Here is a 19,074-nt window from a genome sequence, read left to right on the forward strand (position 1 = left end):
GCGTGCGTGCACACGCACATGTGTCATCAAGCCCCTCGTCAGGGACCTTTCCTGCCTGCCCGTGCGGGCGGTGCACTCTGAGGGCCCCTGCGGGACCTCGCTGTACCCCGGGTGACAGCAGCTGGTCACTTGGTGGCCACCGAAAGCTCTGGGCACGGGGACCACGCGGTTCACGTGGCTCTTCCCGGGGCCAGCGGCACATGTCATCCCGGGTGCGGGGTGTGGAAAGGAAGTGGACGGACCCCCTCCCCGACCGTGCAAGGCCACCAAACCCAGGAGCTGCGGCCAGTTCCCACGGGCCCCCACACAATGGCGGTGTGAACGCCACGGCCGGAGCCTCTTGGAGTCAGGGACAATGCTTGGCTCCGGGTCCCGCGGGACGCCCCAGGGTCTCCGGAGGTCCTGCCCGGCGGCCTGGCCTCCTGCCTGGCTCTGCCTGCGGAGGGCGAGCCCCACACCTGGCGACTCCTTCCTTCCAGCTGCCGCGCGGCTCCGCGGCTCCGGCCACACCCTTCCTGTGGCCGCCCCTCTAGCCAGCCCCCCCCCCCCCGCCTGGGGCTCCGGCCTCTGCTGGCCTCTGTCCCCAGCCTCCCGGGCGGCTCCCTGGGGGCAGGGGGAAGGGGGCGCTGTCCATTGACAGAGCAGCCAGCGTTGCTGGGCCCCCACAGGCAGCCCGCGGCTTCGCTCGGCAGTCTGACGGCAAGTCCTTGTCACGGCTGCACAGACGGGGAAACTGAGGCTAGGGGCGGTGACGTGGCTTGAGAAGGTGGCACAGCTGAGTCCGCAGTGGGGAAACGATGAGCTGTGTGCTCCGGAGCAGATGCCTCGGTGGGCGTGCGCCCCCCGCCCCCCGCGCGGGCTGACCTCGGGGATACAGCTCAGCTGCCATCTGCTCTGCCAACCTGGGGTTGGGGGGGACCCGCCAGAGCTCCAGGGGCTCCCCAGAGAAGTCCGCGGGGGACGCAGTGTCACCCGAGCCCTGCTCCTGCCTGGTCTGAGTTGCTTGGCTTGAGCACCTCCAAATTTGGTGATGCCAGGAGCCCAGACCTCATTTCCTGCCCATCCCCACCCCCACCTCATCCTTGCCCTCCCTCCCGGCAGCCAGGAGGAGCCGCTGCCGAGGGGCCCCCAGAGACCCCAGAAGCTGCCCAAAGAGGAAATCCTCTTCCTCCTCTGACGGCCTGGAAGCTACAGAATGTTTCTCTTGGAATTTCTTGGCCTCCAGTGTGTAGAATGTTCTGGGCCCTGCGGCCACGGGCCCCACCCTCTAGGCCACGGGGCGAGCAGCCAGGGAAGGGTTTGGCCCCCTCCGCCACCTCCCTCTTCCGTGCCAAGGAGCAGGGCTGGCAGGCTGCCTCGAGCCTCGCTGCGCTCACCCCGCACCCGGGACACCCCCGGAGAGAAGGGAAGGACAGCTCACCCACGGGGGGGGGGGCGGTGAGGGGCAGAAGGACGGGAGGAGCCCCAGGGCCACCCAGACCCCCACTGCGGTGGAGCGAGGAGAAACTCAGCTCTTTATGCCCCTACCGCCCCTTTGGCCACAGAATAATTCAATGTTCATTGCCCTTCCTCTGCTCCTAAGAAGGCGATAAGTCAGAGTTCTGCACACATGAGGGAAAAGTTGCCCGGGGCCGGGACTGGAGCCAAATTTCATCGCAAACAAAGCCTGCACTTGAATCGCAAAGAAAGCGGCCTTCACCTTGGCCTTGCTTTCCTAGACGCGGGTCAGAGCCGCTAGGAGCCGTGGGGCTCCAGACCCAATTAGGGCTGTTTGTGCCCGTGTCCAGGCCGCCCCGCAAGATTTATGACACCGACAGATGCTACAGGGAGAAGCAAGCGAAGCCCGGGGGGGGGGGGGCGGGGGGGCTCAACACCCCGGAGACCTGCCACGCCTGCGCCAAGGGGGGGGCGGGGGAGCTCAACACCCCGGCGACCTGCCACGCCTGCGCCAAGGGGGGGGCCGGCGGCGGAGGCAGCACTAACTGAGCACCTACTGTGCGCGGTGCACCACGTGAAGGACGGGGGAGCGAGCACGTGCGGAGCGCGAGCCTCGGGCGTGCCGGCGTGCCCGGTGACCACGGCGAGCGAGCCCTGGCTGCACGCCCGCTATGCGCCGGTGTCGGCTCCCACGCACGCCTGCGCCGCGGCACGCGGGCTCCCGGGCACGCACGCTGCTTCCGCGCCTCCTCTGGGCCCGAGGGCGGGCGGGGGGAGCACATCCCGGCCGGCCTCCTCCGCGTCCGGGGCGGGGCGCGGCTCCCTCTGCTCCTCCGTGTCCACCGCCACAGCGGCTGTGCGGCCTAAGGGCGCCTTCGGCCCTTCCCGCCCGTTTCGGCCCCCCCCCCCCCCCGCCCGCTGCACCGCTAAACGCACGCACACCGCCCGTGGGCTCGGGGTGGGGCGGTTCACGCCGGCAATCCTAACTACTCAGGAGGCTGAGACCTAAGGGGTGGAAGTTCAAATCCATCCCGGGCAGAAAAGCCCTCGAGACTCTCTAAAGTAACCCGAAAAATGCCGGGCTGGAGGCATGCTTCAAGTGGCAGGGCACCAGCCTAGCTAACGACTCAGTGGATGTGAGGTCCTGAGTTCAAAATCCAGTACTACTGGAAGACGAAGAGGAGGGGGGAGGGGGAGGAGGCAGAAGAAGAGAAGGGGGGAGGAGGAGGAGGAGGAGGGGGGAGGAGGAGGAGAAGGAGGAGAGGAGGGGAGGAGGAGGGGGAGGAGGAGGAGGGGGAGGGGGAGGAGAAAGGAGGAGGAGGAGGGGGAGGAGGAGGAGGGGGAGGGGGAGGAGGAAGGAGGGGGGAGGAGGGTGGAGGGGGAGGAGGGGGAGGGGGAGGAGGAAGGAGGAGGAGGAAGGGGAGGAGGAGGGGGAGGAGGAGGAGGGGAGGGGGAGGAGGGGGAGGGGGAGAGGAAGGAGGAGGGGGAGGGGGTGGAGGGGAGGATGAGGAGGAGGAGGAAGGAGGAGCGGGAGGGGGAGGAGGGGAGGGGAGGAGGAGGCGGCAGAAGCACTGGCCTGCGTGGTGAGGGAAAGCCGCCTGTCCTGGGCAGGCCACACTCAGGCTAGCAGACATGGCCTGGAGTCAGAAGCCTTTTGGAATAAACAACCAGCCGGGCAGTACTGGCTGGAGGGGAGGGGAGGGGAGGGGAGGGGGAGGGTGACTGTTAAGAGGGCCCCACCCTGCACCTCTCCACCCCTCCTCTTTGGCTCGGTGTCCCCCCTGGGGCTCCGAGGGGCGGCAGTGGCCAGGCCTGGCAGGTGCAGCACTCCCCGGCTGGCCTATGGCGTCCTGAGCCCCATCGCACCTCTTCCCGACTGGCCTTTGTGAGTGGAAGGCGGCCTGAGAACGGGGGGTGCTGGGGGGCTGCAGATGGCAGCGCCCCCCCCCCCGGGGAAGGTGGTGCCGCGGGGTGGGTGGGAAGCAGCGCCAGGGCCGCCTTCGATGGCCAGGCCGGTGGGGAGGCCCCGGCTCCAGCAAGGCCAGGCTAGGAGAGGGCGCCCGCTTCGTGACCCCTTGGCTGTGATTTTGAGCCGCCTGCCGCCCAAGGCCGGTCAGGCCACCCAGGCAGACTCTGACCCGAGCCTGGGGGACACCGGGGCTGTGGCCTCTCCGGGAGGGGCCGGGCGATTCCCGCGTGGATCCAAACGTCTCCGCCTGTGGCGCCGAGTGGAAATTACCTAGCCGGCACCTGCTGTGTGCCAGGCACTCGCTGCGCCCTGGGAGAGGCTGGGCCCATCCCTGCCCTTGAGGGGGGTGGGGGATGGCGCCCGCGCGGCCAGCACGTGGCTGAGGGCCTTCACGCGTGGGGCCCCCCTGCAGGGCCGAGGGCCGAGCGTGCGCTGCCATCGGCTCCAGGGAGAACTGTTGACAATGGACGCAGGGCGACGGGACAGCTTACACCGCGCAGCCGGCGGAGGGCGAGCGTGAACACGCAAGGCGAGCGTGAACACGCAGGGCGAGCGTGAACACACAGGGCGAGCGTGAACACACAGGTGCGAGCGTGAACACGCCGGGCGAGCGTGAACACGTCGGTGAGCGTGAACACGCAGGGCGAGCGTGAACACGCAGGGCGAGCGTGAACACGTCGGTGAGCGTGAACACGCCGGGCGAGCGTGAACACGCAGGGCGAGGGTGAACACGCAGGGCGAGTGTGAACACGCAGGGCGAGGGTGAACACGCAGGGCGAGCGTGAACACGCAGGGGGGAGCGTGAACATGTCGGTGAGCGTGAACACGCAGGGCGAGGGTGAACACGCAGGGCGAGGGTGAACACGCAGGGCGAGCGTGAACACGTCGGTGAGCGTGAACACGCAGGGCGAGGGTGAACACGCAGGGCGAGCGTGAACACGCAGGGCGAGCGTGAACACGTCGGTGAGCGTTGAACACGCAGGGTGAGGGTGAACACGCAGGGCGAGCGTGAACACGCAGGGCGAGGGTGAACACGCAGGGCGAGCGTGAACACGCAGGGGGAGCGTGAACATGTCGGTGAGCGTGAACACGCAGGGCGAGGGTGAACACGCAGGGGCGAGGGTGAACACGCAGGGCGAGCGTGAACACGTCGGTGAGCGTGAACACGCAGGGCGAGGGAGTGAACACGCAGGGCGAGCGTGAACACGCAGGGCGAGCGTGAACACGTCGGTGAGCGTGAACACGCAGGGTGAGGGTGAACACGCAGGGCGAGCGTGAACACGCAGGGCGAGGGTGAACACGCAGGGCGAGCGTGAACACGCAGGGCGAGGGTGAACACGCAGGGCGAGCGGTGAACACGCAGGGCGAGGGTGAACACGCAGGGCGAGCGTGAACACGCAGGGCGAGGGTGAACACTCAAGGCGAGGGTGAACACGCAGGGCGAGCGTGAACACGCAGGGCTAGCGTGAACACGCAGGGCGAGGCGTGAACACGCAGGGCGAGCGTGAACACGCAGGGCGAGCGTGAACACGTCGGTGAGCGTGAACACGCCGGGCGAGCGTGAACACGCAGGGGCGAGCGTGAACACGTCGGTGAGCGTGAACACGCAGGGCGAGCGTGAACACACAGGGCGAGCGTGAACACGCAAGGCGAGGGTGAACACGCAGGGCGAGCGTGAACACGCAGGGCGAGCGTGAACACGCAGGACGAGCGTGAACACGCCGGGCGAGCGTGAACACGCCGGGCGAGCGTGAACACGTCGGTGAGCGTGAACACGCAGGGCGAGCGTGAACACGCAGGGCGAGCGTGAACACGTCGGTGAGCGTGAACACGCAGGGCGAGGGTGAACACGCAGGGCGAGCCGTGAACACGCAGGGGCGAGTGTGAACACGCAGGGCGAGCGTGAACACGCAGGGGGAGCGTGAACACGTCGGTGAGCGTGAACACACAGGGCGAGGGTGAACACGCAGGGCGAGGGTGAACACGCAGGGGCAGAGCGTGAACACGTCGGTGAGCGTGAACACGCAGGGCGAGGGTGAACACGCAGGGCGAGCGTGAACACGTCGGTGAGCGTGAACACGCAGGGCGAGCGTGAACACGCAGGGCGAGCGTGAACACTCAAGGCGAGGGTGAACACGCAGGGCGAGCGTGAACACGCAGGGCGAGCGTGAACACGTCGGTGAGCGTGAACACGCCGGGCGAGCGTGAACACGCAGGGCGAGCGTGAACACGCAGGGCAGCGTGAACACTCGGTGAGCGTGAACACGCAGGGCGAGCGTGAACACGCAGGGCGAGCGTGAACACGCTAGGCGAGCGTGAACACGTCGGGCGAGCGTGAACACGCAGGGCGAGCGTGAACACGCAGGGCGAGCGGTGAACGAGGGTCCCCGGAAGGGCAGAGGGATTTGCGTAGGCACCGAGATCTGCGACTGTTCTGGATCTTTCTGCTGTCTGAGCACCTGTGTGCCTGGCAGGGGCTGGCAGCTTCCGGGGGGCCCCAGAGCACCCACAAGGTCCGGCAGCAGGACCTGGAAGAAGAGGAGACAATTCAGATTCCAAAGCCTACGACGCTTCAAACACATTCACGTGTCCCGCGGTCCTTCTGTGTAGAGGGCGGAGCCAAGCACCTCGTTTGCACACGCGGAGGCTCGGCCGAGGCCCGTGCTGCCTGCGCTGGGTGGAAGCCGTTCCCGGGTTGCTTACCCAACCCCACAGGCCCTAAAGGCTGTGCACGTTTTGCACCCGAGAGCCCGGGGATGGAGATGGAGGACGGAGGGCGTAGCGCCCCGCCTCGGTGCACTGGCAGGCCCGAGTTCTCTGAGGTCTACCCTCCAGCAGGCGAAGTCTCGGGGCCACCCCAATACTGGGTGGCATTGCCAGGCTGCCACCCGATCACATGCCCCTTCAGGCCCTGCTGGTCCCCCCCCCAGGGACATGGTCCCGAGTGGGGGTAGGGACGGTCTGATGGCCCCGGTTGCAGTGGCAGTCTGGCTGCTCTCTAGGCTGGGGCTGAGCCTCCGAGGGGGGGCCGTCCGGCCCAGGGGGGTGATGGCCCCCCGAGCTCAGTGCTGTCGTTCAAAGGGCACGGTTGTGTGCGAAGCCCAGGACGGAGCTGTGCCCTTGTGGGCCCAGGCCGTGGGGACATCAGCCTTTGTTCCCTCCGGCAGACGCAGCCTGGCCAGGGGCCAGCGGCCTTGGCAGAACCCTGAATCAGCGGAGTGCGCCCCGGCCAGCCAGGCTTGCCCTCCCGCCCCAGGGGCGGGTGAGGGGCGCAGAGGGGAGCACAAACAGCCGCTGCCGGAGCCACAGCCCAGGCAGTGGGAGCACCAACCACGGCTCATTTCTCCACGAGTCCCACATCACAGGCAGGGAAACTGAGGCCCGCAGCAGGTCGGTGGCCGCGCTGGGATTCGAGCCAAGGTTGGCAGCAGGTCATCTCCGAGGGCAGACTCAGGGCGCCGAGGGCCTGGGACACACGCGCGTTCCCATCCCTTCCCTCTCCACCGTCATCGTCCGTGTGTGCGACAGTGCTCTCGCTCTGAATGAAACGCTTTGTTTGGTTTGGCAGCCCCGGGGTCTGAACTCAGGGCCTCACACTTGCGAGCGCAGGCCCTCCAGGGCTGAGCCAGGCCCTGGCCGGGATGGAACTCGGTGACGTGAGAACCTCGCTCCGGTCTGTTTCTCCCTGGCCACACGGACGGCGGTGGAGGAGCTCGTGCTGCTTTCCCTCGCTTTTCTCTTGCCCAGTGCTGGGATTAGAACTCAGGACCTGAAGCAAGCCAGGGAACTGCTCTGCGCCCCCGCCATTCACCTCTTTCGTCGTCCTGCCTTCCAAGTCGAGCTTGGCGACTGCTCCTCGGCGAGGAGGGACGGGACCTGCGTGGCGCGGCCCTCTCCTCCCCCCCCCCCGCGTGGCGCGGCCCTCTCCTCCCCCACCCCCGCGTGGCGCGGCCCTCCCCCCCCCCCCGCGTGGCGCGCGGCCCTCTCCTCCCCCCCCCTCGTGGACTGGAGGACTGGAAGTGTTCTTAACAGGGACACGTGGAGACAGTAAGGCCAGAGAGGAGGGGGCGCACCCCGGGTCCCCAAGGTCGGGATGGTGGGGAAGGACCTGTGTCACCCGCAGGGGACGCTGGGTCTCCATTCTCCCTTCCCGTCTGCTCCCGGCGTGTCTGGATTTTTGTAATAATTAGAGCGCAGCCGCCGGCAGCGCCCCGAGGGCCGGCGCCCGCGGCCTCCCGGAGAGCCGCTAATTGCGCTGGAATTGTCTTTTCTGGGTCCTGGAGAGCAGCGCGCCCCTCGGTCCTGTCTGGGGAGTCCCAGGGCTGTAGCCTCGGGGCCCCCACCTCCAGAGCATTCCGGGGGTTGGGGGGCAGGCCGCGGTGGGTGGGGGGTGGGCGCCGGGGGCCCTGGGCCACGCCCTCCTAGCACCCCGAGGAGAGGGTGAGCGCCGTCCAAAGACACACCGCATGCCAGACCGGGCAGGACCGGCCTTAGCACTCCCGGGCCACCCCGGCTTCCCGCTCGCTTTGCTCGGGCTTCTCCCAGGTCCCCCCAGGTTCCTTCCTGTGTTCAAGGCCCAGCAGGCAGCGCCCCCCCCCCCCCGCCCCAGCACCGCCGGCTTTGAGTCCCACTGGCTCTTCCAAGACAAACACGGTGCGGTTTGCTTTGCTTTCTTTTCTGCTCACCGGAAGAAATTCGAGGACCCCCCCTCCCTTCCCGATGACGGCAGATGAGCAGCGAGCTCCCCAGAAACGTGACCGGGTCCTCGGGAGGGGACACCGGGCCTGCCCTCTGCAGGGGCCCCAGGGCCAGAGGAAACCCCAGCTAGGGAGCCCACCCATCAGGCCCCACGTGGCGGCCAGGCCGTGGGGCGCCCTGAACCCAGCATGAGGCCCGGCTCGGTCCTGGGCCTGGCCCTGATGTGGTCCACGGACGCCCCGGGGCAGCCGGCGATGGAGGCGGGCACTTAAGCGAGGGGCAGGAGAGACGAGAGGGAGAGGGACAAGCAGACAGACAGACAGACAGACAGAGACAGGCAGGCCCAGTGTGTCTCTGTGCTGGGAGCCGGGAGGTCACTCTCATTATCCCAACCCAAAGGGTGAAGCCGAGGCCCCCGGCCTCTCCCAGCACCCCCCCCCCCGCTTCCCCCTCCCCCTGCTCCCCCCCCCCCCCGTGGCCGGCCCGCAGCCCGCGATGAGGTCTCTGCCGCCCTCCTGTGGTCGGCAGCAGCAGCACAGGCTCTAGCTTGCCGTTGTCCAGGGAGAATCGGGGGCTCCCGAGGCTGGTGGGAGAGGGTCCCTCGCCCACTGGACGCCCAGAGACCGAGGCTCAGTCCTTGTACTGCCCAGGGCAGATGGAGAGAACCCCCCACCATGGTGAGGGCGGGGGTGGGGAGGCAAGGGGAGGGCCGGGGGAGGCCGGGGGGAGGGCGGACTGCAGAGGCAGGTACCCTGTGCAGCTGCCCAGCAGGCACATTTGGGGTGCTCAGGACCTACAGGAGGGCCCCGTGTCTGCTGTCCAGTGACCCCAAAGCAGGACTCACCAAGTGTCATCCCTCCCAGCTCCGAGGCTGGGTCAGACATGACGGTCTCTGCCACCTTCTGTGGCTCAGCACCCTTGTCCCTCCTCTCAGCTGCGGGGGCTCCCCACACTCTTGGTGCCCCCGAGGCCATGGGGCCTCTCCCAGGGGGTCTTTGTCTCTTCTTCTAAGAGGCCTTGGACAGAGCCTACTCTACAGTCCACGGGCAAAGACCCTGTTTCCAAGACTCAGGCCATGTTATGAGTTTTGAGGGGGACAGGCAAGTTGGGGGTGACACGGTGAGGCCCCAGCACGGCCTCCCGAGAGTGAAGAGAACAGACGGGGGGGGGGGGGACGGCGGGCCGCAGAGCCCACACCACGCAGATCAGGGTCTAGGGTCCCCTCCCCTGCAGTGGAGGGGAAAGCATGCCGGCCGTTAGAATTCGGGGTCTGCTTGGAGCCCTGGAGAGGGGCTGGGGTGTGGCAGGGCCGTGGCGGGGAGCACGGCGGGTGGATGACCACTGGAGCGGAATACAGAGCACCCCCGGGAGGACTCCGCCACAGCACAGGGGGGCCGCCAGGGTGGCGGGCAGCCTCATTAGGGCGACTGTCCAGGGTCACACAGTGGAGCCACGCGTGGAATCTGAACCCATGGGGAGTCCTTGCCTCCCTTCATCACCAACAAGCCCTGGAGACGGGAAAGGCCTCAGGAGATAGTGCCTCCGTTACCCAACAGCCACCAGAGATACATTGTAACAATCACTAAAGGTCTATTGTAACAACCACCCAAGATACAGTGTAGCAACCACCAAAGATACAGTGTCACTACCACCAGCAGCAAGGCAGAGCTTCTGCCACCCTCGGCCTACTTCAAGCGCTACTGGTCTCATCATTCTAACTCCTTCCTTCCTTCCTTCCTTCCTTCCTTCCTCCCTCCCTCCCTCCTCTTCCCTCTCCCCCTCCCTCCCTCCCTTCCTTCCCCGCCCTCTCTCATACTGGGGTTTGAACTTGAGGCCTGCTCTGCCACTTGAGCCATGCCCTCAGCATTTTCCCCCTCCGTGTGTGGCGTTTCTGTCCAGGGCCAGCCTCAGACCACGGTCCTCCAACATCCCACAATACCTGGGATTCAAGGCGTGACCCTCTGTGCCCAGCCCGTATCCATCAAAATGCACGAGCCTGCAGTTAGTACAGGAACCCGGCCGGAGCGGTGGTCCCTCAGCTCGGCAGCAATCTATGGAAACTGTAGGCCGGAGCGCAGCGCCCCAGGCAGGGGAGACGCAGAGCTCCAGGCTCTGTGGGGCACTCACTGGACGGGCCTCAGGCTCCCAAATTCACCCGTGCCTCTTAGCCGCACCCTTCCTGAGTAAACCAGGTCTCCAGGGACACCCACAAGGAAGCACAAACACTGCAGAACCCTGCCCCCCCCCCCCTGCGGGCGAGGTGCCCTGAACCCAGCTGCTCTGACCCGTGGGGCCTCTCCGGGTCTCCCAGCCCAAAGGCGTGAAGCCCCACCCCGCGCCCCGGGCCAGTGCCAGGCTGGGGTGGGGGAGGGGAGGCCGGCCTCCTCCCGGGGCTGCGGCTGGAGCCCGGTCGCCAGGCAACCAGGGAGCGGCGTCCCTCCCCCTCCCCCGAGCCCACAGCGCACACCTGGGCGGCCCCCGGCTTTCTCTCAGCCGCATCCCGGAGCCCGGTCCCGATTCCCCAGCCGGCCCTCGGCCACCGCCGCGCCTCGCCACAATGAACGTCGTCCTCTCCAGGTGAGCGGCCCCGCGCGGGGGGCCGGGGCCGCGTCGGGGGGCTGCCGGGGGTGAAAGGTCGAGCGAGGCTGGGCTCCCAGACCCCGCTGCCTCCTGGCTCTATTGCCGGGTATGTGGGCAGGCAAAGTCACTGGGGCCATTCCCCAGCTCCCCCCCCACCCCAGGCCCGCCCTTCTGTGGAGCCCTGGCCCTCCCCTCTCCCCACCCCTCCTCCAGCCTCGGACCACGACCACGCTGCAGCTGGATTGCAGGAACACATCTGACCCCGTCCCTTCAAAGGGCTGTTGGAGGGGCACTGGGCGCTCAGCCTGTAATCCTAGCTACTCAGGGGGCTGAGATCCCAGGACCGCAGTTCAGCCCAGCTGGGAAGCCCGCGAGACTTTCCTCTCCATAAACGACCAAAGGCCTTGTGGGCCTCTGGCTCAAATGATCCAGAGCCAGACTTGAGCACAAAGCTGAAGACTAGAAAGCCAGGGGGGGGGGGGGATGTAGGGGTTCAGAGGGGGGGAGTCCCAGAGACTGGAATGGCAGTTTGAGGGGAATGGAGCCCTTTGCTGGGCCGGGAGGAGGCAGGCCGGGATCAGAGCAAAGCTCGAGTCTGTGTCCCGTGCCACTGCCCAGCGTGGGCTCCAGGCGAGTCTCCCTGCCTGCCTGCCTCGATGGGTCTCCTGCTGCCACCGCGTGGGCCAGGCGCCGACAGTGCGTCCACTCCAGAGGGGGCAGCGGGGCCCCGCGTCGCTCTGCTGACAGGGTCTGCGCCCGGGCCCCGGCTCCGTGCCCCGCCCTGCGCTCAGGCCCCCGCCCCGGCAGGGACAGCCGGGTGAGGAGCATGGAGAACACCGTGGCCAATGCCGAGAAGTACTTCGGCCAGTTCTGCGCGCTGCTGGCCTCCTACACGCGCAAGACAGCCCGGCTGCGGGACAAGGCTGACCAGCTGGTCAAGCAGCTGATCGACTTTGCCAACACCGAGAGCCCCGAGCTGCGGGCCACCGTGAGGGACCTGGCCGAGGACCTGGCCAAGGTGCAGGATTACGGCAGGCGGAGGTGCGTGCGTGGGGGCCCGCCCGGGCCGGCGGGGCCTGCAGCCTTCCGAGGGCCGGGCCACGCCACCCACACAACCAAGGGCCGGACGGAGGCTTCCCTGAGCCGCGGGGAGGGCGGGAGGAGGAGGGGGATCCGGGAAGCCAGTCTGGGGGTGCCGGGGGTGGGGGGACCGTGAGTCCCCCAGCAGAGGCACCTGTGGGGGGGGGAGTAGGGGGTGTCGAGGGAGGGAGGGCGGCCATCTGCCCAGCCAGGAGAGTGCTCAGCAGGGTGAAGGGAGATAGGCTTGGTGCTGGCCGAGCATCTGACCAGGAGGAGACAAAAACAGCAGGTCCATAGGGCAAAGCAGATGCTGAGGACCGAGGACTGTCCCCAAGTCAGAGGCCCGGGGGCTCCAGTCCTCCCCCCCGGGGCCCCCTGGCTCCCCCGGGTAGCCGGGCGGCCACTGGTGCTCAGTCACTGTCTGTATCCAGAAGAAAATGCAGCTTCCTGACTGTGTCCCTGGGCGGGGGAGGGCGGGGAGGGCTTGCGGGACCCGCCTGGGGCCCGGGCCAGCTGCTGTGTGTGTTCTGCAGGTCGAGCGCTGGAGGCCAAGGTCGTCAGCCCCCTGAAGCTCTACGGAGCCCAGATCAAGCAGACCCGGGTGAGCCAGCGCCTCTGGGCGGGCGGCCGGGGCCCGCCTCTGCCGCGTCCCCAGCCAATCACAGCGCCTTCTGTTCTGCAGGCCGAGATCAAGAAATGTAAGCGGGTCCAAAACAATGAGATCAAACAGCTGCAGAGGCTGGAGAAACTGAGGCAGAGGTCACCCTCGGATCGGCAAATGATCGCATCCTTCTTGGCGGCTGGGCGCAGGGCTGCCGGGGCAGGGCCGCCCCTCCTCCTGTGCCCTCCCTGCTTTTCCGTGCCCCAGGTCCCCTGGTGGGGGGGGCTGCGGGGGGTGGGGTGCTTCCTGATAGGCCACAGGGGTTCACCTGGCTCCTTGACGGCCTTTCTCAGTCCCAGGTGAGTGCCACAGGCTCTGCGGGAGCCAGCAGCACCGCAGGCGGTAAGGAGACGGCCCCTCCCCCCGGGCTGGAGCAGGCAGGGCTGGGGAGCCACGTGAGTGACCTTGAGTGACCTTGCCCTTGGCCCTTCATGGGCCTAAGCTGCGTCTCAGTGCGGCCGCTTTGGCCTCGGGGATCCTGGGGTGTCTCGGCTGGAAGGAGGCTCTGCACCGTTACGCTCGCAGCCGCAGCTTTTACCGTAAACCACACTGGCATGGTCAGTGCCGGCCCTTCCAGTGCTGGTCCGAAGCCCACCACAGGGCTTCCCAGCTGCACCCAGGGAAGAGCGACGCCCTCCGCGGGCCCCGGGGCGCCCCAAGAACCCCACCACCACCACCATCTCCAGCGTCCAGAGCCATGCACATCCTGTCCCCAGCCTGTCTTCCATTGCCCCCCTCCTTCTCCTGAGGACCCTGGGGTCACCCTGGATTACCAGGTAATGCAGGGCACCCCCCTGCCTTCGGGGAAGTCACCATTCGCACCCTGCGTGCCCTGTCCGCTTTGCAGTGAGGTGGCACGCACACATCAAGCTCCAGGCCCACGGCAGCAGCAGTGAGAGCCGGAGCCTGGGTAGCCAGAAGCACCAGGAGGCGCTGGTCCAAGTCAGCCGCACCCCTGCCTGCCTTTTGGGATAACAGCCTCCCCCCCCCCCCCGCCCCCAGCTTGCCCTACCCTGGGAGTTCCTCAAACTCCAAGGCTCCCAAACTCCCAACCCCAAAGGTTGGGGTTAAGGCTCCCCTCAACAGGAGAGGAAACTGAGGCCCAGAAGGGCGACTTGCTCCGGGCTCTTCAGGGGTGACCGCAGGCCTCAGGGCGGCTCCCCGAGCCCCGGGCTGTGGGCGCCTGGGCCGGCTGCGTTAAGAACATAGGGCTCGGGCTGGGAATATGGCCTAGTGGCAAGAGTGCCTGCCTCGGATACACGAGGCCCTAGGTTCGATTCCCCAGCACCACATATATGGAAAACGGCCAGAAGGGGCGCTGTGGCTCAGGTGGCAGAGTGCTAGCCTTGAGCGGGAAGAAGCCAGGGACAGTGCTCAGGCCCTGAGTTCAAGACCCAGGACTGGCCAAAAAAAAAAAAAAAGAACACAGGGCTCAGAGAGGGCTTGTGGCCTGCCTCAGCCGCACAGCTCCCGCGCAGGCCTGTCCAATCCCGGTGACCACGGTTCCACTCATGACCGAGACAGCTAGCCACCCCCGGGGCAGGAGAGCGGCGAGAGCCGTCCAGACGCCACCGGGGTCACGGCGCCCCGTGACCCGCGCTCTCCCTCCCGCACCCCGGCGCCAGGCGGAGAGCCACGCTCAGAGGGCCTCGGTGGACACCAGCCGCACCGCCCGCCAGCTGGAGGCCGCGGTGGACGCCTTCCAGGAGCAGAAGCTGAGGACCTCCAGGTGGGGCGTCAGTGCGATGTGTGTGCCCGCGTGCGCGTGCGCGTGCGTGCCCGGGACGGCCCGCCCTGGCTGCAGGGTCGAGGGCTTCGGGCTGGCCGTGCCTCTGCCCGTCTCTCCGCGCCTCGGACCCCATTCCCTGGGGAACACCCCCCCCCCCCCCGCGGGTCCTGGGTGGGCGTCTTTGTTCTTCAATTCCACACAAGCTGCTCTGTGCCAGGCAGGCCCGGTGCCTGGTGCCGCGACGCCCTACCCAGCCGAGCAGGAGCCTGGCACTGCCAGGTCGGCGCCCTGCGGCGGGGCCCAGGCCCCCGAGGCCGGGAGTGGGGTCCCGAGCACCCAGCAGTGCCCAGGGACGGGGCCTCGGGCCGGGGGCGCCTGGCTGGGGCCAGCGGCTCGCCTTGAAAGCAGCCTTCCCTGGGGAAGAAGAGCCTCTTCCCGGCCATCCCCGAAAGCCATAAAACCAAGAGCTAAAACCAAGAGCTAGGACGGACTCAGCACTGGATTCGGGGTCTATCAGCAACAGCCAGCTCCCCTAGGGGCCGCGGGGGGAGGCGGGCGCCGCGGGCCTCTCCCTGCTTTCTCAGCGGCTCTGCACCGACACAGCCAGCAGGCAATGCCCCCCCCCCCCCGGGCTCCCCAAGGGCTCTGCGAGCTGGGGCGGCCCACAGTGCAGAGCAGACAGGAAGGGGCCCCTCCCGGGCCAGGAACAGCAGCTGAGCCCCTGAGCCTGACCTCAGGATCCGCCTGTTTCTGCCCAGCCAGCAGGAGGTGGCTGATGGAAGGCAGGTGTTCCTACCCAGCTGGGCCTCCCCTCCCCTCCCCTCCCTCCCCCTCCTCTCCCCCTCCCCTCCCCTCGCCTCTCCTCCACCACAGGGCTGAAAAGCCAACAACAAGGGTTGGAGGTTTCCGGCATGAACTCCTGAGAGGGGTCAGAGCAGGGTGGCCAGGGAGAAAAAGGGGAACAGGATGCAACCAAGGAAATAGTGGAGGGCATGCAGAAGCTTCTGGAAGGTTTGAGCTCCAGGCTGCAGAGTAGCTGGCCGTGGCATGGGCACTGGCCCACCCGGCTCAAACACGAGTGAATCACCACCGGCTTAGCAAGCCTTCCCCTCAGGGCCACCACCCGTGCCCCCGGCCCTGGGTGGCTGGCTGTGGGGACACAGCGTGTTCCTGCAGCATGACTCAGTTTCCCCCACAGAGGATTTTCCTGGACTTTGTGAGCATCGAGATGGTGTTCCACGCCAAGGCCATTGAGGTCTACTCCCACGCCTTCCAGACCCTGGAGAACTACGACCTGGAGGGGGACCTGCAGGTGGGTCCCGCCCCGCCCACGTCTACTCTCCTGGGGTGGGGGGTGGGGGTCAATTCTGGGTCTCACTGGGGATTGAACCCATGGCCTCAAAATTCCAGGCAAGCTTGACGCCACCGGAGCCATGCGGTAATTCTATAGCCGAAACCTTGTTCTGATGAGCAGCCGGGGCCAACTGGGGGGGGAGGGGGAGGGGACCCCGCCGGGGTCTCGGGAGCCTCAGTAGCGCGCTCACCCTCTCTGGGTGCCCAGGACCAGAGCCAAACGACCTGGCTGCCCAAGGACTCACAGTGGCTTCGCGCCGCCACCGCGGAGCCCAGGGCTCCTGCAACCAGCGTGGCGTCCGCGGCAGCCTGGCCTCCCTGCCTCCCTTGCTGAGCCGGCTTCTCTCACCTCGTCTCATCGTGTCACTGTGTAGCTGGCTGTAGGTGGCCATGTCTGTGACGCTCCGTGTGGCGCTCCGTGTGCGTGGCGCCCCGTGTCGGCGTGCGGGGTGGCGGGAGGCTGGCAGCCCGTGGGTTTCCCGTGAGCCCACGGACTTTGCCGCCTGGCCTCTCCGCGCTCAGCCTTCCACGCACAGAATGGAGCAACCATGTCTGCTCTCCGGGCTGCAGCGGATTCCACAGAGCAGCAACTAAGAGGCGCCCCGACAGGCCTTCCGTCCCCCCTCTTTCTGTCCATGCCACCTCCTTGTGCTTCCTGATCTCGTCCCACCGGCCCCGGTCTCTCTCGGGCAGGACTTTAGAGACAAGATGCGTGGCGTGGACGGACAGGGCGAGGCCCGGCCGGTCGCCAAGGCCAGCAGCTCTGCGTCTGCGCCCTGGGTGCGAGCCAGCGAGGTGAGCACTTGCGTGTGAATGACACGGTCAGACCAAAGTGGGGGGCTGATGGGGGGCAGCACCGGAGGCCAAGGCCTGGAGATCAGGTGAAGGGGTCTGTGGGGTGGGGAGGGGACGTGGGGCGGGGAGGGGGCGTGGGGCGGGGAGGGGGCCGTAAGGTGGGGAGGGGGCATGGGGCGGGGAGGGGGAGTTGGGTGGGGAGGGGGCTGTGGGGTGGGGACGGGCCGTGGGGCGGGGAGGGGGCCGTGGGGCGGGGAGGGGGTGTGGGGCGGGGAGGGGGAGGGGGTGGGGAGGGGGCTGGGGAGGAGGCTGTGGGGTGGGGACGGGCCATGGGGCGGGGAGGGGGCCGTGGGGTGGGGAGGGGGCGTGGGGTGGGGAGGAGGCGTGGGGCGGGGAGGGGGAGGGGGTGGGTAAGGGCCGTGGGGTGGGGAGGAGGCGGTGGGGTGGGGAGAGGCTTGGCCCATGGCAGCCGGGGCAGACCCGGGGAGCGGGGACAAGTGAGGGAGCAGCCGTGGGTGGAGGGGGGGAGAAGGGGGGAAGGGGCAGGGGTGGGGGGCGGGGAGCCAGCTGTCAGGCTGTCTTTGTCCCACCCCGCCTGGGCCCCTGTGGCTCTCTGGCCTCTGATCCCATGAGCAGCAGTGGCTGCTCCAGGCTCCCCCTTCCAGAGCTGTGGTGGCCGCAGGTCCTGGGGTCCTGGGGTCACGGGGTCCTGGGGTCCTGGGATCACGGGGTCCTGGGGTCACGGGGTCCTGGGGTCCTGGGGTCACGGGGTCCTGGGGTCACGGGGTCCTGGGGTCCTGGGGTCACGGGGTCCTGGGGTCACGGGGTCCTGGGGTCCTGGGGTCACGGGGTCCTGGGGTCCTGGGGTCACGGGGTCCTGGGGTCACGGGGTCACGGGGTCACGGGGTCATCGGGTGACGGGAGACCCTCAGGACTCGCCCGGGGCACCCGAGGCTGTGGCTGCCCCTCCTGCCCGGGTGCCACGGCTGTGGTTTTCGTGGCTGTCGTTGTGCAGAGCGCGCAGAGCACGCTGCAGAGCCAGAGAGCAGAAGAGGCGGCCGGCGCGTCTGACCCGGCCGAGGACGAACCCCTGGAGGACCTCGGGGGGCAGGGGCGGGGGCACCAGGCCTAGAAAGAGAGTCCTGGCGAGAGGCGGGAGGACGGAGCTGGCCCTGCGCCCCCGGGCGCGTGGCGGGCTCAGCCTCCGTTTCCTCGTCTGTACGTGGGTATGGAGGACGTGCCACGGGGCTGTCACCCACCCCTGCCGCCCTGGGCTGGAGCAGGGGACTCACCCCTGCGTCGTGCGCACAGCAGCACGGGGTCACTTCCTGGGCTGTCCAGACTCGGAGCCACGGCTGTGGGGCTTGAACGGACGGTCTGCACGCCTCCTCCTCCAGGAAGCCTCCCCTGACCGCAGCCAGTCAGGAGTCACAGCGGAGATGGGACAGGAAATAATGGCTCCCTTGGCAGCATGCTGTACGTGCTGGGATGGTCTGCGTGTTTATACTGCATGTGCACACACGCGTTTACATCGCACACACGAGCTTTCCCAAAGGTCAGCTGTGTCTCGACTGCTTGGCGCATTGCAGAGGAAAAGGGCCCGTGGCAGGTGGTCTTGAAGAGAAAGTGGGCTGGGCGCCCCCCCACCCCCCACCCCCGTCCCAGCAACCCTCAGGGGCAGCGTGGACAGTGGCCCGGAGCCTGGGAGCCTCGTCAGGGCCGCCCTGGGGGGTCTGCAGGGAAGCAACAGCCCGCAGGTGGGGGGGAAGGTGGAGGGGCTGCTTCCTCCTGTGCCCAGCTTCTCTCTTCCTCTTCTCAGTGCTTTGTCTGAGAAAACAAAGCTGCCAGTATTGCTTCCTGTGACATCAGAGTCTCCACCAGGGCCTAGTCCAGCACTGACCCAGGCGAGGAGCTCACGAGGGCCAGAACCCCTGGGGAGACACCATGAGGGGGCCCCAGGGTGCGGGCCCTCAGGACACAGGGCCCCCAGGACGTGGGACCCAGGAGGCAGGGAGGGGCCCTAACCTTGGAGCATAAAGATTGTAAAGAAACACTACTTGGGGGGCTGGGAATGTGGCCTAGTGGTAGAGTGCTTGCCTCGTATACATGAAGCCCCGAGTTCAATTCCCCAGCACCACATATATAGAAAGTGGCCAGAAGTGGCGCTGTGGCTCAAGTGGCAGAGTGCTAGCCTTGAGCAAAAAGAAGCCAGGGACAGTGCTCAGGCCCTGAGTCCAAGCCCAGGACTGGCAAAAGAAAAAAAAAAAGAAACACTACTTGGAAGCTACTTCTCATATTTTTTTTTTAGTTTGGTGACTTCTGAATGACATGTTTCAAGTTCCTTCCTATTTAAAGAAAGGCTTAGAAAGCTTAGTGCTCTTTCTTTCCACAGTTAGTAGTGTCAGGTACCAGTGGTAACCATCAGGTAGCTGTGGTAGACGTCAGGTAGTGGTGTTAGGCGTCAGGTAGCTGTGGTAGGCGTCAGGTAGCGGTGTTAGACGTCAGGTAGTGGTGTTAGGCGTCAGGTAGCTATGGTAGGCGTCAGGTAGCTATGTCAGGCATCCGGTACCAGTGTTAGGCGTCAGGTAGCAGTGGCAGGCATCAGGTAGCTGTGTTAGGCGTCAGGTAGCTGTGTTAGGCATCAGGTAGCGGTGTTAGATGTCAGGTAGGTATGTTAGGTGTCAGGTAGTGGTGTTGGGCATCCGGTAGTGGTGTTAGGCATCCGGTACCAGTGTTAGGCGTCAGGTAGCAGTGGCAGGCGTCAGTCAGGTA

General features: G+C 67.1%; 1 protein-coding gene across 1 annotated transcript; it reads left to right on the forward strand.

Moving 5' to 3' along the window:
- The first annotated feature begins 10,645 nt into the window (after window positions 1-10,645).
- Window positions 10,646-17,472, forward strand: Cibar2 (CBY1 interacting BAR domain containing 2). The gene is made up of 9 exons (XM_048354866.1): window positions 10,646-10,681; window positions 11,492-11,733; window positions 12,304-12,365; window positions 12,447-12,548; window positions 12,719-12,724; window positions 14,051-14,161; window positions 15,353-15,466; window positions 16,201-16,302; window positions 17,318-17,472. The coding sequence occupies exons 1-9, from the start codon at window positions 10,662-10,664 to the stop codon at window positions 17,432-17,434; spliced, it is 876 nt and encodes a 291-aa protein (XP_048210823.1). The 5' UTR covers window positions 10,646-10,661; the 3' UTR covers window positions 17,435-17,472.
- Window positions 17,473-19,074: the final 1,602 nt, after the last annotated feature.

The sequence above is a fragment of the Perognathus longimembris genome, chromosome 10 (genome assembly GCF_023159225.1).
Source record: "Perognathus longimembris pacificus isolate PPM17 chromosome 10, ASM2315922v1, whole genome shotgun sequence".
Taxonomy (NCBI): Eukaryota; Metazoa; Chordata; class Mammalia; order Rodentia; family Heteromyidae; genus Perognathus; species Perognathus longimembris.

What these genes read in the sequence shown, in the direction of transcription:
- Cibar2 (XM_048354866.1), top strand. Translation starts at nt 10,662, where the DNA reads ATGAACGTCGTCCTCTCCAG. An exon ending in ACCTGGAGGGGGACCTGCAG is followed by an intron (nt 15,467 to 16,200) that starts GTGGGTCCCGCC and finishes TCTCTCGGGCAG; the next exon opens with GACTTTAGAGACAAGATGCG. An exon ending in CCTGGGTGCGAGCCAGCGAG is followed by an intron (nt 16,303 to 17,317) that starts GTGAGCACTTGC and finishes GTCGTTGTGCAG; the next exon opens with AGCGCGCAGAGCACGCTGCA.